At 45.1% G+C, this 24,346-nt stretch overlaps 2 protein-coding genes across 4 annotated transcripts in view; both read right to left on the bottom strand.

The window, feature by feature from the left end:
- LOC110215126 (uncharacterized) overlaps positions 1-4,379 on the bottom strand; it is a 31,564-nt gene extending 27,185 nt beyond the window's left edge. The window contains 1 exon segment of the mRNA XM_078151850.1: positions 108-4,379. Within this exon segment, the coding sequence (XP_078007976.1) occupies positions 108-143 (36 nt within the window). The 5' untranslated portion in view covers positions 144-4,379.
- A 4,363-nt stretch (positions 4,380-8,742) lies between these two features.
- LOC110215127 (uncharacterized) lies at positions 8,743-24,268 on the bottom strand. 3 transcript variants are annotated; one of them, XM_020996322.2, is made up of 6 exons: positions 24,044-24,060; positions 20,566-20,636; positions 16,797-17,034; positions 15,965-16,091; positions 15,238-15,333; positions 8,743-14,126 (listed from the first exon to the last, which is right to left on the bottom strand). In XM_020996322.2, exons 4-6 carry the CDS (start codon positions 15,996-15,998, stop codon positions 12,217-12,219), a joined length of 2,040 nt encoding a protein of 679 aa, XP_020851981.1. In that variant the 5' UTR covers positions 15,999-16,091; positions 16,797-17,034; positions 20,566-20,636; positions 24,044-24,060; the 3' UTR covers positions 8,743-12,216. The 3 variants fall into 3 exon arrangements, with proteins under 3 accessions (XP_020851981.1, XP_020851982.2, XP_078010600.1); XM_020996323.2 differs by lacking the exon at positions 16,797-17,034 and having other exon boundaries at positions 24,044-24,268; XM_078154474.1 differs by having other exon boundaries at positions 15,965-17,034.
- Positions 24,269-24,346: the final 78 nt, after the last annotated feature.

Here is a 24,346-nt window from a genome sequence, read left to right as displayed (position 1 = left end):
GACTGAAATAACCACACAACATAGTTCACCTATGAGTGAACTGAGTGGGAGCTGGGATAGGGGGCGGAGGGAGGAGGTAATGATCTCATCAACAAACTCTCACATACCTGGTAATCCTCACTGGGCAGGAGGACAGGGGCCATTCTCCCTTCTGGATGCTCCCGCTTCCAGGGAAAGCACAGAGTCCTCAGGAATCAGAGCAGGAGAAGAGAACCATAAGCAGGTGCATGTCTGGCCCTCTCTTGTAGCCTCCACACCCCGTCCAAGAGATGCCCCTCCAACACCCTGCTGAGCTCGAGATCTCCAGGGAGCTCTGGGCTGTTCCTTCTGATCATACCCAATCAGGCCATCTAATCTGAATGCCTGCTACGGGCCAGGCTCTGTTCCAGGCACAGAGGTAATGAGCAAAGAAAGGCCTACGTTCTTTCCTGCTCTCAGGGACCTTTCCTTCTGGTGGGGCTGATATTCCAGAGTCTGCTGCTAAAGGCTGAATAGTCTTCCAGTATTTACAAACACACTCACTTTGAAGTTTAATCTGCATTTTTAACATTTTCTCAGTCCTTTAAGACCAGGCAATCGATGAATCAAACCCTGACCTGTGGACTTTGAGTTTTCCAAACTGTAAACACTCACAAAGAAAATTATACGCCTGATATGAAACATACGCATATAAGTAAATACGAGAAAAGTTAAGGAAAGAGAACTATGTCCTGGTGGGGTGGGGAAACAGTATCAGGAAAAACTACCCAGAGGAGTTGGTTCTGAGAAGGGCCTTGAAGGAAAACAAGAACTCTGAGAGCCCAGGGTAATGAGGATATATCAGAAGGGGGCTGTTGATGATGGGGACGAAGATGGCCTATAGAAATACATGCAAGCAGGAGATGAAATGCCTCCGTTACGAGAGAGCTAGTCGATTAGGTCTGTATACAGTCTAAAGCTCTTTCTGGAAATATGTTGATGAAAGAACCTCTGAACAACATTCCTGGGCTGGTGAACAGATTGGGGCCCAATGAAGGGAATTAATCCGGATAAACTGAAGCGAGCCGGAGAGAAATAGGACTTGAACACCAGGCTAAGGAGCCTGTACTTTGTGCCAGGGAGCTGCTCAATATCTAGGAGCACAATTACAGATTCATTCCCAGGCCTTGGGAAGGACATCTCACAGATCCTCTGAAAACTGGGCGGGAAGAAGCCAGAAGCAGGTAGATCAGTTAGGAAGCAAGGATGGCTGTAGGAATGACACAGGGCAATGGCCTCAGCCAGAGTCCTGCATGTGCAGATGAAGTAAAGGGAGGGGAGGGTGGAAGAGATGGAAGACAGGAGCTTTCGTCTAGGCCCCCCAGGCTTCCAGTCATGGGAGTTCACCACCTCTGTCATCCTTGCCCTTTCATTCAAGTCTAATCAAGCTCCTGATTCCACCACCTTGTCCACCCTTTTGTGTCCACCCTCAGAGCCAGCACCCAGGTTTATACCCTCATCGCATCTCACCTTCATCTACCCTTGCAACAGCCTTTAACGGTTTCCATTAAGAATACTCTGTAAAGACGAGGCCTGACCATGCCACCACCCTATACAGTAAACTCCAGTGGTTCCTTATTGTTGTTCAATTGTTTCAGTTGTGTCTGCCTCTCCCTGACCCCATTTGGGGTTCTCTTGGCAGAGATACTGAAGTGGTTTGTCATTGCCTTCTCCAGCTCATTTTACAGATGAGGAAAATGGAGGCAAATAGTTAAAAGACTTGCCCAGGGTCACACAGCTAAGGTCAGACTGGACTCAGAAGACGAGTCTTCCCGATTCCACGCCCAGCACTCTACTCACTGTGCCACCCGGATGCCCAAACAGTTCCTTACTGCCTCTAATATCACACTGTAATGCAGAACATTATTTTGCCATTTAGGTAGTAAGGCCCTTTAAGCCATGGAAAGCAAAAGTTGGTGCTTAATCTTGCCCCAGACCTCTTTCCTCCTAAATGTAAACAATAGTGAAATGTTCTCTTGCATAGCTCAGCACAGCCCGTACCTCCAACGCAAATGGATGAGAAAGCTTGCGATATAATGGCTTTAGATAATTACGTTTATACCAGAGACCAGGACACCTGGTCTGGTTTGTGTGATCCCTGACCTGTAATGATGGGGTGCTCGGATGCTTGTGCTTATACTTTTGCCCCAAAATGCCTCCCTAGTCTCAGAAACACCATCTCTAACAACCACTCCCCAGCCCAAGGACCCTGTGCCTAGCAGTCATCCATGCATGGGCCTCAGCAGGACCCTTATCTCTCTCCCTGGTACAGCTACACAGAGCTGGGCTGCTCAGGCCCCAGCCCCCAGATCATGTCTCTGGAAGCCTCCCAATTCCTCAGTAAGTTCCTGTGTTGTGAGAAAGCTTTCCCTTGTTGCAGAGCATTCTCTCATCAAGACAGAGGGAGAGGGGTGTCCTTGGCCAGCCCAAGGACTCTTCCTCCTGCCAGACTCCAAAGATCCATACCTCTGTCATCTCCCTCCCTGTTCAGTATACTCCCTGTACTTTCCCATCCATAGCCCCCAAAGACACCTGCACCTTTGGATTATCTCATCAGTGTTCCTGGCATTTCTTTCCCATGCTCTTTTCCAAATAAACCCTAGCTCAAACCCTGATCAGGGCTGCTTGATTTGGATGTGCATACCCCTTGCAGCCGCTAAATCCATGTTTTAAATTACTCCTGGGTTTCACTCGCTGATTTCTCGGTACAACATATAATAAATATCCTTACAATGTGACCCAACCCACCTTTCCATGTGCTATGCCTCCCACCCAGTGCTCCATGGGCGGACCAACCCTGAGCATTTTTAGGGGCTGCTCCCCAGGCCTGGAATAGCTTCCTTCCTCATCCCTGCCTCCCGGCTTATCTGGCTTCCTCCCGGTGCAGCTAAAACGCCCCCTCTGACAAGAAGCCTTTCTCCGTCCTCCTCAAGGCTTCCAGCCTTCCACCAGCTGACTTACAGACTGCATCCTGCACACCTCGTCTGTCTCAATCGAATGACAGGTACTAGGCATCTACAGTGTGCCAGGCACGGCACTCAGCTGCTTGCAGCTCCTTTCCCTCATGAGCCTGGAAGCTCCTTGGGAGCAGGAACAGAGGTGCTTTGGGCCCGTCTCCGCCACCTTGCTCCAGGCCACCTTTGCAGGCCTATTCCCCAGCCCAGATGCCAGCTGGGTCTGCCTGCTTGCCTCTCTCACCTGTAGCGCTCTACCTCCCATCTTCCTTCCCCCGCCCCTCAGGGAATATCTCGCTTCCTGTAGGGCTCAGTGTCAGCACGCTTCCTCCGTGAAGCCCTGCAGGATCCCTCCCAAACCCAAGCCCCGTGCCTGCCCTCTCCACGCTGAAGATTACTTGGTCTTCATTTTTACTTTTCTAGTGACTTATATACGTGTGCCGGGACAGACCCCTCGCGCCCTCGGGGCACAGACCGTTTGACTTGCGTCTTTGTCTACCGTGTGCCTGACCTTAAGTCTAGCACGGGGGAAACCTTTCATTAGAGAATGGTCTGTTGGACAGAAGAGCACGGAGAAGACCCCATCCACGGGATGGGGGATGGGGTGAAGGACTCCAGGAGAAGAAAGGACGCTGACATTGCGAGATCGGGGGCTCGGGTGCCCGGGTGGAAGCAGGTGCCGTGCTCCCAGACGGAGGGGTGGAGGCGGAGGAATGATTCCGCTGGGAAGTGAGGATCGAGGACAAAAGCGGGGGAGGGGAGAGAAGGGGGGGCACCAGCGGGATCCACGCGGCGGGGCGGGGCGGCCTCGGACAGCGCCCGGGGATGCGGCTGGAAAGGGAGGCAGGGCGGAATGGGCAGACACCGGGCAGCGGAGCGCGGGCAGCGCCGGCCCGGAGAGGAGCGAGCGGCCAGGGAGGAGTGAAAGGGGAAGACGGAGGAGGAAAGGAACGGGAAAGTTACAGCAGAGGAGGGAGAAGGCGAGGCTGGAGGAGAGCGAGGAAGCACGTAGAAACAGGCCAGAAGGGGAAGTGGGAGGCGGGAAGGGAGGGGGAGAAGAGAGCCCGAGAGACGCAGAGGACCGGTCTGGGGGAGGAGCAGGGGAAGCGCAGGAGGGGAAGGGGCATAAGGAGGGGGAATGGGGAAGAGGAAGCTCAGGAGGGGGAGGGGCAGGGAGCAAGAGGAGGAGGAGGAAGGGAGGACTGTGGAGTGGAGGAGCTAAGAGGAAGGGCAGAAGTCAAAGAGGAGGAGGGAGAGGGAAACGCTCTACCTCAATCTCCACCAGGTTGCCTGAGGGAGGAGGGTTCCACACCCCCAAGTGCCCTCAGCCAAGGCGGTAGCGGACTACGGAAGCGTGGAGACCGCCAGAAAAAGCTTGACTTCTGGGAGGAACCGTAGTCACGTGGGGCAATGGGGCCTTCCACTGCGGTCGCAGCGCTTTCTGGGAAATGTAGTTCAGAAGGAAGAGGATGCGTGCACCTGTTCAAGAAAGTCTCCCTCCGTCTCTCTGCCTCTCTCCCTATCCCTCTCTTCTTCTCTCCCCCCCCCAATTGGGATTAAGTGATATGTATCTATTTTTAGTTTTCAACAATTGCTTTATAAGATTTTGAGGATGGCATTCTCCATCACGAGATCTTTGGAGATGTCTTAGATCCTCGCATTGCCGAGAAGGGCTAAGGCTATCAACGTCAGTCATCGCACAACCTGGCGGTTTCTGTGTACAACGTTCTCCTGCTTCTGCTCACTTCACTCAGCATCAGTCCATACAGATCTTCCCAGGTTAAGAAAGATGTTTAGAAGACAGGCATGCTGTAGGTCAGGAGAGCCTCTGCAAGGTCACTGCGACCTTTCTATGCATGCGTGTTCACCTGTTTGACTGATTGATAGGTAGATAGATAGATCCCCCTTCAGGGTATTGAGGGGCGTAGTGACATGCCACCATGTGGGTCCTTAGTAGGCAAGGTCTTTGGGTGGCTGTGAAATCATAGAACAAATCTGATTTGTGCGTGTGACCGCACAGTCTCCAGCAACCAAAGCGAGTAAGACAATATGCAAAGACTGTCACTTACATTTAATTAAATTGAACCAGTAAAAGATTTCTTTGAGCAGAAGAGGTAATCAAGGCTGGTAACTACAACCTGGCCAGTGAAGAAGTACTGGGACTATTTCTCATGGCGGTCTGTCTGTTTCCATGTATCTACAACTATGTCTGTACAGGGTCTGTCTGTGCCATTTTATTAGGATGGCTTTTAGAATACTGTGTGCAAGAAATGTAGAAGGAAAAACCTATCTGTGTCTCGAGATCTTATTTTAGTTCTTTAAGTCTTCAGAACAAGTCTCTCTTTATATTCCTGAACTCTAAGGAAGCTCTGGAAGTGCAAAGGGAAAGTTGTTTTACAGCCAAGAAAGGAAGGTCATTTTTCTGATTAGAGAGAAGCATGTAAGGAATAAGAGTGAGGTTTAAAAAAAAAAAAAAGCTTAAACTCACTTTTTAAATGTTAGCTCTTTCCTGGTTTCTGACAGAGATCTGGGAAGAATCAAAAAGTAGATAGGATTTGATTAGAAAATCTAATTGGAGTACAAATTAAAGTGAAGTAGAAATCAATTCAGAAATGACTTTTTGAATTAGTGTCTTTTGAAATTAGAAATTTTGAGGGGCAGCTAGATGGCACAGTGGATAGAGCACCAGCCCTAGAGTCAGGAGGACCTGAGTTCAAATCTGGCCTAAGACACTAGCTGTGTGACCCTAGGCAAGTCACTTAACCCCAATTGCCTTTAAAAAAAAGAAATTAGAAATTCTGCTGTAAATTATATGAGCCTCCTACCCAGTTGTGTGACAGATTATGTATGTGTATCTTAAGAATTGTCTTGCTTCTTGCCCATAAGATATACATTTATTTAAGAAAACATGGGCTGGGAGTAAAATTTTATCGGGATTAATTTTTTGCGTTCCGTCTGTGAATAATACAGCAGAACTTAAATGTCATTTCAATAGATCAGGTTTTTGTAAGCTGTTAAAGATTTTTCTAATTTCCAGAAGCATCTTTAAGGATCTCTGGTGCGTCCATCGCTTAGAGAGTAATAGAATTGGCAATAATTCAACAGAGTTTGACTGTCTGAAGTAAAGTCCTGACAAAGTACAACTATAACTGTAGTGAGTGAATGTTCTTAGTGAGTCACTGGTTTTGTGTAAACAACTACGCAGACTAAAATTATCAAAGAGAAACTCAGTGAAGTAAAGATTAGAGAATAGTAGCCCAAAATACTATCAGAATAAATAGGAGAATTTAGGGAATGAGAAAAACAATATGAATGTAATAAGAAAGGTGTGGGTTTTCAGACCACGGGAGAGGTGTATAACAAGAAGAAGAAGGTTTAATTATGTTGAAAGAAAGGTTTGAGGAAAATTTTGTCTTTGCTTAGGTGGGAAGACTGTGTGAAACTGCATGTATTTTATTGGGAAAAAATAGTAATAAAAAATTGCAGATTGATTTGGAAATAAATATGGGAAAGTGATAGGGAGCTGGAAACACATTGAGAAGCTGTGGGTTCTTTCTGAGATTTTAAGCAATCGGTAATTAGGAAATCCAGATTCGAACTAAATTAGAGTGTGTTCTTGAGTGTGCTTGCCTGTTGGGATAATTGGGGCAGATTAGAAATTAATATCAGACTGGCACTTTTAAAAATCTTTGGGGGGCAGCTAGGTGGCGCAGTGGATAGAGCACTGGCCCTGGAGTCAGGAAGACCTGAGTTCAGATCCAGCCTCAGACACATAACACTCACTAGCTGTGTGACTCTGGGCAAGTCACTTAACTCCAACTGCCTCACACACATTCACAAAAAACAAAAATCTTTGGCAGTGCGTCAGCTGGAAATGGTGGGCCCCATAGTATGAAATGTCTGGAATAAATGGCACTTGTGAAAAACATAATGCTAAATGATTGAGATTATAAATGGAGATTCTGTGTAATACCATTGGGAAAATAGATCCAGGTATAATTGAATTTATTCTGGTATCATTTTAAATGAAACGTGTCTCTCCTAATAAGATGCTTATGATAAGTCAGAACTTATTCTTTTTGGGATTAAGCCAAAGTGTTGGGAAAATGCACAGATGTGAAAATTTGTTAATTGTGTGATCTTAAGTTACCTCAGTTTACCTATCGGTAATGTAGATAATGAGAGTACTTAACATTAATTTGATAATTCATTCTATTAGAAATATTGGTTAAGTAGTAAGTTCTTTTTAAATCTGGATCCTTTTAAGTTATAAGTTAAATTGTTGTGGATTCACTTGTTGAAAGACTGATGTAAAGTGTTTGAAACTTTAGTTGGCAATGCAATAGAAAATAATAATGTTTTCACTGTGAATTTTGTATAGCAAGAACCTTTCTAAGATGTCCTCATCTTTATAATGAAGAGGTCTAATGACATTCTAAGACACTAAGAAATGATAAAACTAAATCAAAAGAATGAAAAAAATAGAAGAGGATGTGAAACATCTCATCAGAAAAACAACTGATCTGGAGAACAGATCAAAGAGAAACAATATAAGAATAGTCAAACTACCTGGAAAATTACTATATTAAAAAAAGAATCTTGATACAATATTACAAGAAATTATCAAGGAAAATTTCTCTGAAGTTCTAGAACAAGAAGGCAAAGTAAAAAAAGAAAAAAATCCATGGATCACCACCTAAAAGAGATCCCAGGAGGAAAACTTACAGGAACAGCATAGCCAAGTTTCAAAGTTCCCAGGTTGAGGAGAAAATATTGGAAGCAACAAGAAAAAAACAATTTAAACATCATGGAGCTACAATAAAGATTACACAAAACCTAGAAGCTACTACCTTGAAGAACAATAGGTCTTGGAATACTATATTCCATAGAGCAAAAGAACTGTGGTTACAACTGAGGGTAACTTACCCAGCAAAGTTAGGTATAACCCTGAATGGGAAAAAAAATGGACATTTAACAAACTCAAAGACTTTCAGGTTTTTCTGACAAAACCCCCAGAACTTAAGGGAAAATTCAACATAAAACATCCAGGAGAAATATAAGATAAAACATTGAAGACCAATGATAAGGGATTCAGTAAGGTCAAATTGTTTACTTTGTAGTGAAAATATTAACAGTACTCTTACAATTGTCATCACAATTTGGGTAGTTTGAAAAAAAGGTGTGAGCTGACCTGATTATGATGGGGTGATTCTAAAAAAATAAAACTGTGTAGGGAAAGATAAAAAGGAGTAATTATCTCATACAAATAAGGCATAAGGAAAAATAGATACAAGAAGCTAGGAGGGGGGAAAGGGAGTAGTGTTGGAACCTTATTCTCATTGGGAATGGATTAAAGAGGGAACAACATATACATCTAGAAGGGTATAAAAGTCTTCTAAATTCAGAAAGAAATAAGAGAACAAGGGGATAAGGTGGGGAAAGAGGATACGGGAGGGACTCTTAAGAGGGTGGGTGGGTAGGTTAAGGAATAGGAGGTCAAGGTAGCCGGTAGAAGTAAAGCAGAGGAGAGAGGAGGAATAGAGTAAACAGGGTGAGGATAGTGAGGAAAAATAGGAAGGAGGAAAATACACAAGCAATTGTAACTTAGAATGTGAATGGGACAAATTTACCCATAAAATGGAAATGGAAAGCAGATAAAAAAATCTGAATTCAACAATATGTTGCTTAAATGAGAGATACACACAAAGATAAAATAAAGGACAGGAGTAGAATTTAGTAGGTAAAAAAAGCAGGGATAGTAATCATGATCTCAAAGTTAAACTTAAAATAGATTTAATCAAAAGTGAAAAACAGAGAAACTACACAGTGTCAGCAATATTATTCAATATTGTTTTACCATTTAAAATACCTAGACAGTATAAAATACCTGAGCGTATAAGTGCCAAAACAGACATAGGTATTATATGAACATAAACATAAAACACTTTTTATACAAATAAACTCAGATCTAAATAACTGAAGTAATACTTACTGTTCATGGGTAGGTAATGCCAATATCATTTTCTAAATGACAGTTTTAAATATCTACTCAGGGTCATCCCAACTAAAGCACTAAAAAAAACCCCAACTTACTGAGTTAGAAAAAAACAACAATAAAGTTAATTTTGTTTGGAAGAAGAAAAAGTCATGAACTTCAAAGAAACCAGGGGGAAAAGATGTAAAGGAAGTAGATTCAGCAGGATCAGACCTTAAACTATATTATAAGGCAAGAGCATTAAGTGTAAAAAGGATTTTTATTATTTTAAATTAAAATTACCTTGTATAAATGAAACCTATGTAGCCAAGAACAGAAGGAATACAGAAAATTGGGGGTAAAAACTTCCAAGGACAATCTCTTAGATAGGATGTGATTGGGTTGGAATATTGCTGTTGCATAGGAAATGATGAGCCAGTTGATTTAGAAAAACATGGAAAGACTTGGACTTATGAAGATGCTATCCACCTTCAGAAAGATTCTGGAGAAAATAAAGCATATATGTGTATGAGTGTATATATGTGTATGTTAATAGATATCTATCTATCTATCTATCTATCTATATATCCATTATATATATGTACATATGTATGTGTGTATATACATATGCACATGTATACATATATATGTATGTATATATACCCATGCTTAATTTTAGCCTTCTTTAGGATTGGGAAAAATAAAGTAAAAAGTGCACAGCAGAGAAAAGAAAACCAACAAGGAAGCAAAGAAAAGCTGGGCAGCTTTGAAAACAACATGTAGTATTTATTATATAGGTTTTCTTGAAATGGAAATTTATTTTTTTACATCAAATCCTCTCTTATGGTCTGCTGTGTACATGGCAATGTTTTTTTTTCTTTTCTCATTTTGTAATAAAGTTTAACATAAAAAAATTTACCAAAAAAATCATATTGCTTTCATTAAAATGTTTATATTAACAAAAATAACGTACCATATATGGAAGTCAAGAAAAAAAAGGGGAAAAGGTGGTAAACCCAGATCAAGAATAACAGTTGAGGTCAGGATTTGTACCCTATATAGGAGCTGCATGTCTATACAAAGTAAGTACCTTCTTCAGGTTTGGAACAGGGAGGCGCTGGACATGGCAACCACTGAATTACATGACCAAAAAATATTGATTACACTTTTATAGAATTGCTTATTACTAATGTAGAAACCATTCCTGAATTTGATATGAACTAGATAGAAAGGGGTTTCAGCAGCCATCTAATCCCACCCATAGGCAAAGAGGAACTCCTGCTACTACACCCTTGACAAGTGTGTCATCTGGAGTCTATGTGCTTTTGGAGACCTCCAATGACAGGAAGCTCACTACTTGTTAAGGAACCCATTCTGGAGGGCTTGAATTGTTAGGGAGGCTTTCTGAACATCAAGCCTAAATTTGCCTCTTTGAAGTGTTTGCTTCTCTTTTCTAAAGTCCAAATAAAGCTGAAGCTGGTGAGGTTTTCTGTAAAACTACAGTTGGGGTGAAAAAGTTTTTGTTTAAGTCATTCCTTCTCTCTGCTGTACTTTTCCCACTTTGGCCTCTGACACACTTTTGACAATCTTTTCTCAGTCAGCCAACAAGCATTTATTACTAGTGCTAAGTCCTGAGGATACAAACATAAGCAAAAAGAAAAGGTCCCTGGCCACAAGGAGCTTACATTCTAATGTAGGAAGATAATATGTAAAAGGGAAGGTGAAAAAAAAAAGCTGAAATGTGGGGGGAGGGGAAGGAGATGCCAACTTAGGGGAATTGTGAAGTCTAGCAAATGAGGAATGGCTGGTCTGGGCCCTTCCCAGAAAAAGAAGTTCAGTGAGATCCCCAATGGGAAGAGAGGCAAAATGAAGTAAGGCCAAGGGTAAAACATTCCCCTTAAAAGACTAGGAACATAAAAATAAGCAGTTAGGGGGAAAAAAATAGTACACAAAATCATATGAGAATCAAGTAAGTGCAATGTCTCTGAAGACAAGGGGACAATATGCAAAAGGAGGTTAGCAATCAATAGTGTCTAAGACTTCAGAGGGAAAGAGATGGAAACACGACTATTGAATATTGTAACTAGGAAGACGATGATGATTTTCAAAAGAGCAGTTTCAGGTGAGTGGTTGGAAGAAATCAGATTGCAAGGCATTGTAGAGATGGTGGTGATGGTTATGATGAATTACGGACAATGTATATAAGAACATTTTAAAAGAAGCTTGGAAGTAAAGAGCAGAAGATAAATGGGTTGGTGCCTGCAGAAAAAGTACAGCTGCATGAGAATGATGGATTTGTTCTGTTTTGGTATTGGGAGAATTGGGGTATGTTTGTGCATAACTAGAAATAAGCCAGTCAAGAGTAAAGACTGGAGAGAGAGGGGGTGGGAAGAGAGAGAGAGAGAGAGAGAGAGAGAGAGAGAGAGAGAGAGAGAGAGAGAGAGAGAGAGAGAGAGCGCGCATGTGTACTAGAATAAAGTTCTGGAACAGTAAGGAAAGGATAATATCAAGGGCACAGGCCAAGGATTTAGCCTTAGCAAAGTGTACATATTCTTCTACGACTGCAAGACAGTTTGGAGGCATAGCTGTGCAGATTTGGAGGATTGGGAGATAAGGGAGTGAACAACTATGAGACTGCCATCATTTTCTCAGTAAATATATTTATAGTGGTCTTAGCAATCAAGATTTGAGCTATGGAAAGGGCTCTAAAAGAGAAGGACCTCTAGTCCTTGCCATAAAAGGGGCAGGAACAGCCTTGCCCATGTGCGTTTCTTTCTACGTATGCCTCACTCCTATTACACTCCAAGTTGGTGGTCACTCTTCCCACACACCTTCGGTAGTTCTGTGAGTGTAACCCAGGTTGCTGGGAGGGTTTTATAGCTATTGTTCTTACCATTCATCTTAATAAATACCTTTGCTCTGAGCTAAAAAAAATATGTTATTTATTATCTTCATAAGATTTAAGGAGACACCTGTGGTCTTCAGGAAAAAAAGGTTTGGAATAGCCACTGAGAAATGAGACAGAAATTTGCTTCATTTATAGGGATTTCCTTTTATATTCTTTAATATTAAATGGATATGTGCTTTGGCTGAAATTTTGCTCATGCTACTTAAATGCAAAATCATTGCATTCACAAAGTTTCTCTCCAGTATGATTCCTATCATGTTTCTTCTCAAGGAAGAACTTCCCATATTCATTACATTTAGTTTCCTTTGTTATGAACTCACTCATGTTGATTAAGCAATCAGCTAGTCTAGGAAGCCCTTTCCTCATGCCTGAGTTTTTTCTCCAGTATGAATTATCTGATGTTTTCTAAGCTCTCTGTTCTGGCAAAAGGATTCTCCACATTCATCACATTCATAAGGTTTCTCTCCAGTATGACTTTTCTGATGTTTGGCAAGAGGTGTTCTATGGCGGAAGGCCTTCCCACATTCTTTACATTTATAAGGTTTCTCTCCAGTGTGAATTCTCTGATGTTGAGTAAGATGTGTGCCTCGGTGGAAGGCTTTCCCACATTCATTACATTTATATGGTTTCTCTCCAGTATGAATTCTTTGATGTTGAGCAAGACGTGTTCTCTGATGGAAAACCCTTCCACACTCTTTACAATTATAAGATTTCTCTCCACTATGAATTCTCTGATGTTCAGTAAGTCCTGTTCTCCATCGGAAAGCCTGCCCACATTCAATACAGTTATAAGGCTTCTCTCCAGTATGAATTCTCTGATGTTGAGCAAGTGGTGCTCTCTGACGGAAGGCTTTCCCACATTCTTTACATGTATAAGGTTTCTCTCCAGTATGAATCCTCTGATGTTCAGTAAGGTCTGTGCTCCACCGAAAGGCCTTCCCACATTCACTACAATTATAAGGTTTCTCTCCGGTGTGAATTCTCTGGTGTTGAATAAGACTTCTTCTCTGGCGGAAGGTCTTCCCACATTCTTTACACTGAAAAGGTTTCTCTCCAGTATGAACTCTCTCATGTTCATTAAGTTCTGTGATCCACCGGAAGGCCTTTCCACATAGATTGCATTCATAAGGTTTTTCTCCAGTATGAATTTTCTGATGTTGAGTAAGTTCTGTGCTCCTGGGGAAGGCCTTCCCACATTCCTTACATTCATAAGGTTTTTCTCCAGTATGAATTCTCTGGTGTTCAATAAGGCGTATTCTCTGACGGAAGGCATTCCCACATTCTTTACACATGTAAGGTTTCTCTCCAGTATGAATTCTCTGGTGTTGAGTGAGCCCTGTTCTCCGGCAAAAGGTCTTCCCACATTCATTGCACTTATAAGGTTTCACTCCTGTGTGAACTCTCTGATGACGAGTAAGTTCTGAGCTCCATCGGAAGGCTTTTCCACATGACTTACATTCATAAGGTTTCTCTCCTGTATGGATTCTCTGATGTTCAATAAGGCGTATTCTCTGCCGGAAAGCCTTTCCACATTCATTACATTTATAAGGTTTCTCTCCATTATGAATTTTTTGATGTTCAGTAAGTCCTGTCTTCCGGCTGAATGCCTTCCCACATTCATTACATTCATATGGTTTCTCTCCAGTGTGAATTCTCTGATGTCGAGTAAGTCCTGTCTTCTGACTAAAGACCTTTCCACATACATTACATTCATTAGGCTTCTTTGCAGTAGAAATTCTTTGCTGTTGAGTAAGGTTCATGCTATTGGGGACAGCCTTCTTACATTCATCATCTCCAACTGGTTTCACTCCAAGATGTATTCTGTGGTTGTCATTAAGGTCTGAATTATAACTAAAGAATTTCTCACATTCATTAAACTTAGAAAACATCTTCTTTGAGCAGATGCTATTACATTTATTCAGGTGTGAATAGAATCTACAATTCTTTTTGTGAACATCACACTGATGGAGGTTCTTTTCAACAGATCCTCTATGTTGGGGGAAAAGGATTGGTCCTAGATAGGAGCCTCTATTATATTTATTATACACATGTCTTGTCCCTTTTTGGGGAGCTTTCTTTGGGGTGTTTTTAATTTGCCTTGACTGTTTCTCCTCACCTCCCTGCTCCTTTTCTAAGTTGGCATTACATTCCCAGGCTTCTTCAAACTTGGAAAGAAAGAGACTACTCCTTTCAAATTTTTCTTGGAATGATTTTTCCATAGAGATGTCCATCTTTGGAGCTGACTCCATGGTTTCAGGTCCAGTATCCCAATCTAAAAGAAAATTTAAAAAAACAAACAAAAAAAACCACCACATAAATATCTTCTGTTTTTTCTGCCTAACACTTGGGCCTGTGTTCTCTTTCCTCCATTAAACAAAACTGCTGTCAAACATATTCTGCTTTATGTTTGTTTAGTCAATTAGAGTTTATAAAAATAATTATTCTTAAAACAACCTTGTGAAATAGTTAGGCACATATTTTCCACATGAGGGAAAGTGAATCCCATAATCGATTTTTCTTCCTAACTCCCCTGTTCCTGTCAAGGGTACTTCTTCCATCCTTCAAATTACCAAGGTGCCCAACCTGAGTGTCATCGAGACCCCTCACGCTCCCTCTAATCACTTGTGAAGTCTTGTTGATTCTACCTCCATAATATGTCTCTCCACTCATATGGCTACTACTCTAGTTTAGGGTCTCATCACTTCTCAGCAGGACTACCTGGAGATGGCCTCTTAACTGGGCTTAAGTCCACCAGTTCCTCTTGTCTTCTTCGTGTACACCCCATGCTATCAAAGTAATATTTCTTAAGCACAAGTCAGACCATTTCACTCCCCTGCTCAAAAAAATTCCCAGAATTCCCTTTAATTCTCTAGAATCACATCCAAGTTGCTCTGTTTGGCACTTAAAGCCCTTCACATTTCACACGTTATTACAGCGACATAATCCTTTTAAAATATTCACTAAGAAACTGACCAGAAGGGGGCATGGTAAGCCAACAGGATAGCTTGGTCACAAATAATACACACAAAATGTGTATATTGTGTTAAGGCATACATTAAAAAAAGGATAATGAATGAATAAGGATGGGAAGCAGAATGGTTCTTGAGAAAGAGCAAACAATATAAGTTGGAAAAGAGCAAGCTAATGCTTCCTAAAAACACTCTTCATCTCTGAGAACAGAGGTCTGTACTGGGGGGAGGGGAGAGTGTCAGGAAGTCTTTCATTTCAGAGCAGATAAGCCAAACCAGATCATCAGGGACAGCCTCCACTGACCTTCCGAGGTGGAGGGAGTGTGGAAGACCTCCCTGCCCAACATTTTCAAAATTCTTTCCCCCTCAGTGATTAGCTGTGGTAATGACTTGTGGGGGGTCTTATTCACTCACCTGGATAGGGGGTTCTTGGGATATCACCCTCTGGCATCCAAGGGACTTTCCCTTGCTCCAACTGGTAAATCACACGTGGTTTGGAAACTGCTAGCCCTATCAGTGGAAAAAGGAAATGCGTTGGGTTCTGCTCGGGATGTGACCAGCATCTCTTTGGAGACAAATGGTCAGGTTAGGAAGGCCTAGAGAATGACACAAGGACCTCTGCAGGTAGGACACCCTTAACTTCCTAGGAAGTAGGAGGGAAAGGAGGTAGGCTCAGATGAAAGGGACATTTCATATCTTCAGAGTCTGAAGGGAGGAATCTTGGAGCTCCAGCTCACAGAGTGAGAGGCAGGAGCCCAAGCTGCCACCCTCCATTGGTACAGACCAAAGCACTTTCACAAGTTTCCTATCCCGAGTCCACAAAAGAATGAATCACATTTGTACCATTGACTAGAGAACCCCACAGCACGTAATGGGGTGCCAGAGTGCATAAAGCACTGGGCCTGGAGTCAGGGAAACCTGAGTTTAGATCCGGCCTCAGACACTTCCTACCTGTGTGAGCCTGGAGAAGTTACTGCACATCTGCCTGCCTCAGTTCCCTCATCTGTAAAAATGGGGACAGCAGCTCCTGTCTCCCAGGGTTAAATGAGATAATATTTGTAAAGTGCTTCGAGAACCTATACAGACGGTGCTCTATGAATGCCAGGTATTAGTGGAGGAAGCAGGGGGACGCCGTGCTTACCCAGGCAGACCAGGTTCCTGTAGTTCTCCAGCATCACGTCCCTGTACAGCGCTTTCTGAAAAGAGCGCAGGTGCTCCCACTCCTCCGGGGTGAATTCCACAGCCACGTCCTCGAAGGTCACCGACTCCTGAAACAGCAGACACATTTCTGCATCTTCAGGCTCCTGTTTTTATGAACACGGGAGGATGGGCTCGGTGGGTTTTTAGCAGAATCACTCAATCTCCTCTGCAGAAGGGCCCTCAGAGCCACGAGTCCAGCCCAAGCCAAAGACTTCCCAGGAGGCCCTCCTCCGAGGAGGGCGTACACAGCGCTGCCCTCTCTGCTTTCAGAAAGCTCGGCTTTTCAGGGATTTTGCTCGTGCACTGAACCTAGATCTCGCTCCTGGCAACCTCCCCCCGTTGTTCCTAGTTTCGTCTCTAGGGACAAATACCCCGCGCCTAATCCTTCTTCCACACGCTGTTGCTTCTCAGGCAGGTTCGGCTCTTCATGGCCCCATCTGGGGTTTTCTTGGCAAAGTTACTGGAGTGGTTTGCCACTTTCTTCTCCAGCTCAGTTTAAACATAAGGAAATGGAGGCAAACTGGGTGAAGTGACTTGCCCAGGGTCACGCAGCTAGTAAAGGGAGATGAGTCCTCCTGACTCCAAGCCCAGGGCTCTATTTACTGCACCACCCCGCTGCCCCTTCCTTAGGACAGCCATTTAAATACCTGGAGATTGCTATCTCCCCTTCCCCAGGACCCCAGCTCCTCAGAATGATCTTTTAATCTCACGCTGCTCTGGCTCCTTCTTCCGGGCATGTTTCACTTCAATAACTCTATGTGAGGACTACGTACTTCTCAGACGTGGCGTGAGCAGAAGGTGGTGAAATCCTGTCTCTCCTTCCAGACGGGAGGCCTCTCAGAAGGCAGCAGACCTTAACCTCACACACTTTCCTCCTATTCATTTTTAAGTCCCCTGAGACTCCTATTTCCTTAGGATTTGTTGTCTCACGATGGCTTCTCTAACCTATCCTAATGAAGGTAGCTTTTGGAAGCTAAGTGTAGAACTTTATCATCATCCAGATCTGCTGATCTAGAGAAAACAACAAAATTCATCAGGAGAAAAAAGGTCAAACATCCCAAGGGAAATAATGGAAAAAGTAGGAATGAGGGGAGCCTAGCCATCCTCCCACTAGGCCCTCTGCACCACCAGGACTGTCCCCTCACCTGGCAATATACCGTTTGCCTCAGTTTCCTCATCCGTAAAAAGAGCTGGAGAAGGAAATGGCAAATCTTACCCACCCTTAGCTTCACTCTTAAGACCAGGGGATCCTTTCATCCTCTCTATAGGTGTGGTCAAGATGTGAGCTCCTTGAGAACACGGATAATCTTTGCTTTGCTATTTGTATATCCAGTGTTTAGCAAACAGTAAATGCATAATAAATGTTTCCCTCCTTCCCTTCATTTAATCAGCAAAACTATTTTGTACTGGTTAAAAAACAGAACATTTGATCAACAGAATAGAGTGGTAAAGTGTTTAATAAACCCAAGGATGCCAATGACTGACTGGGGTAGGATTCTGTAACTGACAAACACAGTTGGCAAAACTGTAAAGTAATTTGGCAGAAATTAGGTTTAGATCAACACCTCACACCACCTGGGCTCCAAATGAATCCAAGACCTAAATATAGAAAGTCACGTCATACATAAAGTAGAGAAAAAGAGAGGTAATTCTCATGATTACGGGTGGGAGACAATTATTAACTAAACACGGAAGAGAGATGATCACAGAAGTAGAAATGAATAATTTTTGAAGTTTTGAATAAGCAAAATAAATGTAATTAGGATTAGAAGGTAAACAGTTAACTGGGGGAAAATTCTTTGTAAACAAAGAATCTTGGCTCTATCAATAAACATTTATCAAGCACCTACCACGTGCCTGGTATTGTGCTAAGCAGTGGGTCTTTCATCCCTGGCTTCCAGGAGCTCACAGTCTAATGGAGAAGACAACATGCAAACAAACACATACAAAGTGAGCTATATCAGGGGAGGCTAGGTGGAGCAGTGGATAGAGCATCAGCCCTGGATTCAGGAGGACCTGAGTTCAAATATGGCCTCAGACCAAACACTTGACACTTACTAGCTGTGTGACTCTGGGGAAGAAGAAGAAGGAGAAGGAGAAGGAGAAGGAGAAGGAGAAGGAGAAGGAGAAGGAGAAGGAGAAGGAGAAGGAGAAGGAAGGAGAAGGAGAAGGAGAAGGAGAGGAGAAGGAGAAGGAGAAGGAGAAGGAGAAGGAGAAGGAGAAGGAGAAGGAGAAGGAGGAGAAGGAGAAGGAGAAGGAGAAGGAGAAGGAGAAGGAGAAGGAGAAGGAGAAGGAGAAGGAGAAGGAGAAGGAGAAGGAGAAGGAGAAGAAGATCTTCCTGTAGAAGGTGGGATTTTAGCTTGAACTGAAAGGAAGCCAGGGAGGTCAGCAGTCAGAGTGGAGGAGGAAGAGTGTCCAGGCATGGGGACAGCCAGAGATAATGCCCAGAGCTGAGAGATGGAGAACCTTGTCCACAGAACAGCCAGGAGGCCAGTGTCACTCTGGAAAGATAGGAGGCTGTGAAGTATGAAGGGCTCTGAATGCCAAGCAGAGCATTCTGTATTTGCTCCTGGAGGCGACAGGCAGCCGCCAGCATTTACGGTCAGACCTGACTGAGTTTTAGAGAAATCCCTTTGGTGTCTGAGGAGAGACTGGAGGCAGGTAGACCACCAGCAGCTATTGTGACAGTCCAGGTATGAGGAGATGAGGGGCTGCACCAGGAGAGGGGCAGGGTTGGAGGAGAAGAGGGGTACAGATGAGAAATGCTGCAGAGATGAAATTGATGGGCCTTGGCAAGAGCTTGGATATGAGAGGGGGCGTGAAAGGTAGTGCTAGAGCTGAGAATGACCTCAGGTTGGAAACCTAAGGGGATGGGAGGATGGCATTGCCCTCAGCAGTAACAGGGAAGACAGGAAGGGAAAAGGGTCTAGGGGAACTACAACGAATTCCACCTTGAACATACGGAGTTTGAGATGTCTCCTGGACATCCGGCAGCTGAAGGGATGAAATTGGAGGTGAGTAGAGACGCGGGGACAGGAAAGGTAGATCTGAGAACCATCAGCAGAGAGATGGCAATGAAATCCATGGGAGCTGATGAGACCACCCAGTGAAGTTCGACATGGGGAGAGAAGAGGACCTAGGGCAGAACCAGGAGGGACGCCTATAGTTAGACCTGGAGGAGGACCCAGCAAAAGAAGCAGAGGAGTGGTCAGAGAAGGAGGAGGAAGGCCAGGAGAGAAAGAGGGTGTCCTGGAAACCTGGAGAGAAGAGGGTATGAAAGAGGAGAGAGTGATCACCAGGGCCAAAGGCAGCACAGGTTGGGGAGAATGAGGATGGAGAAAAGGTCAATGCACTGGGCAACTAAGTGATCACTGGTCGCTCTGAAGAGAGCAGTCTGGGGCAGATAACAGGGCCAGAAGCCGGACTGTAAGGGGTGGAGAGGACAGTGAGAGGAGAGGAAGTGGAGGCCCCAGTGTAGACGCCTCTTCCAGGAAATCAGCACAAAGGGCAGAGGTGGAGTTGGGAAAGAGATGACAAGCTGGGCACCAACAGTGGCTTCCCCTACTGGGCCGTTTGCTAGAGTGCTTCCCTCTCTTACTCTCCTAAAAGCAGGCTCCACAGGGGGGAACTTGCCCTATGGAGAGGCAGAAGTCACAAAAAGACAAGGTGGGGGAAGGACATGAAGAAAGGACTCCCCAAACAGGAATTCTGTGTCTTCAAGCAAAGGCCTAATCGTTACTCATCCAGAGCCCTGCAGCTGGGGTTCTTTTTCAGCTGCAGCTGCTCAGGTCCCATCCACTTCCCCACCATTTCTAAACCATGCCACCTGGCCTCTTGCTATCTCCCCTGTCTCCTTCCGACTGGAATCCGGGGCTCTGCACCACAGGACTTTATCTTGCCCACAACCAGGCCTCCATCATCCCTGAGCTATCTGCAAACATCCTACCTCCCTCCTTCTCCCCTTTTGCCCTCCCCCCTCACAAGCTGTCTTTCCCTATTTGAATACAAGCTCCCGGAGGGCAGGGACTATCTGGTTTGCATTTGTCTTCAGTGCTTAGCACAGGGCCTGGCACACAGTATGTTTAATGAATGTCATTCTTTGATCTGTGAATGACAGGAATGGAGAAAAAATGAGGACAGAATTCTATTGTGAAGAGTGAAGAAAGCAGAATTAACACGCGTGATAACAATACACTCTAAAAATATAAAGGAAAACAACACTGAGCAAAGACTTCTGCATTCAGACTCCAGAGGGTGGAGTGGACGCCACACACCAACAGGCTCGCCTGAGGCTCTGACTGCTGGGGCTTAACTGGATCTCCCGTTAGAACAAAGCGAGGGAGGGGGAAGGGGATGCTAGGAATTGACCGAATGTTCAAAAACCCCAACACATGTTTTAAAATGATTTTTTAAAAAGGAAATACAATAAAATATGAGGGGTTGGACTGAATCTATGATTCTTTGAAAGACTAAGTTGATCGGGTTACAGGAGATGGAAAAGACCCAAGGCATTATTTCAGGAAACAGGAAAGTCTCACTTACTTGGTGGTCCCTGGAGGGCAGGAGCACCGGAGCCATTGTGTTCACCTGGGCAGACTTGTCAGAGGCTGGAGCTAAGGAGAAAAAGGTGACCATCAGTGGGACTGGCCCTTCCTTGCGATGTCCACAGCCCGGACTCAGGAGTGCCCCCATGCCGCCAGCCTGCTGAGGTTCAGATCGGATGGAGCTGTGAGCTCGTCCCAGAATCCAATTCAATCACCACTGAGTTAATAAGCACCTGCTATGTGCTATGTGCGAGGCACTCTTCTGGGCACTGGGGAACTAAGGACAGAAATGAACCAGTTCCTGGTTTCGAGAAGCTCACGTTGGCCAAGGGAGAGGGAGAGAGGGCTGACCACTGGGGGTGGGAGTCAGGAACGGCCGCACAGGGGGAGGGGGCGCCTCGGGGGCGCTTGAGAGGCGAAGGTCAAAGTGCATTCCAGGCCCTGGGGTGGGGGCACCTGCGGGAATGTCTGGAGACAGAAGGCGAGGAAATCCATGGGAAGCTCTCTCTGTGTATGTCATATTTATGGAAGGAAAACCCCCACTACGACGACACCTGCCTGTGGCTTAGATTGGTAACGAGTGAGGATGGGAATCACGTCTGCACTGGGGCGGCCACGGCACCGGGCTGAGTCACTGGGGCTCAGAATACAGGTGAGCAGGAGGGGCACTCTCATTCGGCCCTCTGGGAGGGGATTTCTGCAGCTGTTTGGAAGAGGAGCAGAGGACCAGGTGGGAGCTTTGTAGAACAGCACAGGAAGAAAGGCTCAACACAGAGCAACATGGAGGGATGGAAAGGAGAGATGCCATAGAGGCCCTTCCCCTACACCACGTACAAGGGGTCTTTAGTGACCCCTTCCCCATTCCCTCCTCCAAATAGCTCATATTTACTTTTAAAATAAAAATTTAAGGTATTTAATTTTGAGATGAGGTCTTCCTAGCTTGCCCAGTCTGAAAGTACGGTGGCCACTCCCCGGTCCCATCCCCAAACTGACTAACACAGAAGCTTTAACATGCTCCATTTTTCTGGCTGGGCAGGCTCACCCCTCCTGGGGCAGTTCGGCGGCCCTCCACACCTAGGGGCTCACCATACTGATTCATGTGGACACCCCCATCTGCTATAGCACTCCTGCAGCCCAAAACTCCCAAACTCAAGGGGCCCACCAGCTTCAACCTCCCCAAGTACAGGGACCACCATGTCCAGTGTATTTACTTACAAACTCTTGAGTTTGGGCAGCTAGGAGATAGGTAGTGCAGTGGCCAGAGTCAGGAAGTCAAAAAGACTTGAGTTCAGCCTAGACACTTACTAGCTGTGTGACCCTGGGCAAGTCACTTTACCCTGTTGGCCTCAGTTTCCTCATCTGTAAATTGAGCTATTGAAAGAAATGGCAAACACTCCAGTATCTTTGCCAAGAAAACCTCAAATTGGCACACAAAGAGTCAGACGCAACTGAACAACAAACAATTTTGAGTTTACTGCTACGTCTACATGTGGCTTCCGTTGATAGAACGTAAACTTGATGACAGGGACTGTTTTTGTCTTTTGCTTTAAGCATATTGGCCATGCTTAGTAGGTGTTTCACATATGACTGATATTATTTCTGGCACAGTGGAAAGAAGACTGATTCTAAATCTATGCGCCTATGGTTATTGATTGGCCACAGAGGGAAAGGAACAGGAAAGAGCCAGACATGATTTTAAGATTGGGAACCTATGTGAATGGGAAGATGGTGGTGCGCTCAGCAGAAATAGACATGTTTGTCAAAAAAGAGTTTATAGGAGAGAAGAGAATGACTTTAGGTTAGGAAAGGGAAGGGGGAATGCCTAAGAGAAAAGAGGGTGAAGAGAAAAAAGAGTAAGAGAGATGGAAACACAGAATCTAAGAGATGGAAAGGGCTCCAGGGGGTCTCTGGAGAGTACAGAAAAAGGAGGAAAGGGAGGGCAGAGAGGAGGATGAGGACAGGCCGGTAAGAACATGATGGGGCAAAGGGGAGGAGACAGCTGACCAAGGGGCTCAGGTGAAGGGGATGATAAAAGGGAAAGACTAGCTTAGAGCAAAGACATTACGGAGAGGAGGAAGACTAGAGGAGGAGAAGCAGGTGGAGAGAGAGGTGGATAAGACTGGAGAGGACAAGGGAGGAGATGAGGCTGGAAAAGGAATAGGACAAAGAAGGATGGTGGGAAGACAGGAGTGGACACACACAAAAGAAGGGGGCAAAAAGCATAAGTGGAAGAGGAAATGAATTAGGCAGAGTCAGAGAGAGGGGGACAAGAAAGAAAGGGGAGGAGAGGAGAAAAGGAAGACAAGGGGAGGACAAAGTAGGAGAAGAAAGGATACTGGAAGATGGGATCTCAAAAGACCAGAGCACTGAGCTGCATCTACTAAGGGAATGCAACTAGAATAAACATAAATTTTTTCACTCAGATTCATAAATTGAAGTACAATGAATGAATCAAAAGTACAAGAAGGTGGGGTGGGGACACCTAGTAAACCCTAGTTTTTAACATCTTCCACACAGGTTTTTATTTAACTGCACAATCGGTGTGAGTCAACAGCATTAGTGGAAAAAGCTGCCAGACTAACCTGGCTCCCCCTTTCCACTTTCCCTACATCTAACTCGCTTGTGCCCTCTCCAACCCGGTGACACTGGCCTCCTGACTCCAGGTATCTGCACTGGCCACCCTCCAGGCCTGGCACGCTTTCCCTTCTGGCTTCCCTCAAGGACCACCTAAGGAAGCCTTCCAGGTTCCCCTCACAGCCAGTCCCTTCCTTTGGGGATTACCTCCAATTTACCCTGTCCATATCTTGTTTGTACATAAGGGTTTGCCTGCTGTCTTTCCCACTGGATTGTAAGCTCCTGGGGGGCAGGAATTGACTCTCTTTCTCCGGCACTCAAAACATTGCTTTGCACGCAGCAGGCACTTAATAAATGTTTCATTCACTCTGTATCTTGCTTGTACACAGGTATTTGCCTGCTGTCTCTCCCATTACACTGTGAGCTCCTTGACGGTAGGAACTGACTCTAGCCTTTTTTTGTATCCCTAGCGCTTAGCCCAGTGCCCAGTACACAGTAGGCGCTTAGTAAGGATTTTGTGACTGACTGGAGAAGAAAAATGGGGGAAGAGGGAGGCGGCATCACCGCAGGAGTCTTCGGGTTCCTGAAGAACTGCCTCGCCGCCCCAGGGTCGCTTGGCCCAAAAAGCAGACTCGGGATGCCCAGGCATCAGTTACAAAGGAGCCCCGGTAGCTGTGACGTCAGTGAAACTGTCACAGGCGGAGAACTGAGAGTGTGGAAGTGCAGCGGCCACTTCTGATTGGATAAGGCGTTTAGCCCGCCCCCCACGCTGTCCAATGGGAGCGGCCATCAGCCGGACGGCCGCAGGCACGCCGCCCGCCTTCCCCCCCACCCCCCACGCCATCCCACATAACGGGAGGAAGATCGGGAAATATGGCGCCCGAGGCCGTGCCGGGACCTACCTCGCTCTCCAGCGGGGTCAGCCCTTGGTCCGTCCCGGAGCCCACACCACATAAAGGTTGGAGAAGAGTTCAGGTAGTAGAAAGCGATGCGAGATCCGGAAGTGGCTGACTTCCGGTGCCAACAAGGAGGCTAGCGAAGGAAGTTACGTGATCATAGGGGGCGTGGCCAATAAAGATCACTTCCTTCTGGGCGGCAAAGCCTTCTGGGAAGCCTAGTTCCACGACTCCAGATTTGTGAACATGCGCCCTGCGCTCATAGAACGTGGGTTCAGGTTGCTGGAGGCGTTGAACTCTTCTGGACCT

The sequence above is a fragment of the Phascolarctos cinereus genome, unplaced genomic scaffold (genome assembly GCF_003287225.1).
Source record: "Phascolarctos cinereus isolate Bilbo 61053 unplaced genomic scaffold, phaCin_HiC Scaffold_4;HRSCAF=312, whole genome shotgun sequence".
NCBI classification, from domain to species: domain Eukaryota; kingdom Metazoa; phylum Chordata; class Mammalia; order Diprotodontia; family Phascolarctidae; genus Phascolarctos; species Phascolarctos cinereus.
This window is presented reverse-complemented; position numbering and strand designations above follow the sequence as displayed.

What these genes read in the sequence shown, in the direction of transcription:
- LOC110215127 (XM_020996323.2), bottom strand. Translation starts at nt 24,095, where the DNA reads ATGTGGTGTGGGCTCCGGGACGGACCAAGGGCTGACCCCGCTGGAGAG. An exon ending in TGCCCTCCAGGGACCACCAA is followed by an intron (nt 16,092 to 20,565) that starts GTAAGTGAGACT and finishes CTGCTGTTTCAG; the next exon opens with GAGTCGGTGACCTTCGAGGA. An exon ending in CCCAAGAACCCCCTATCCAG is followed by an intron (nt 14,127 to 15,237) that starts GTGAGTGAATAA and finishes ATTTTCTTTTAG; the next exon opens with ATTGGGATACTGGACCTGAA.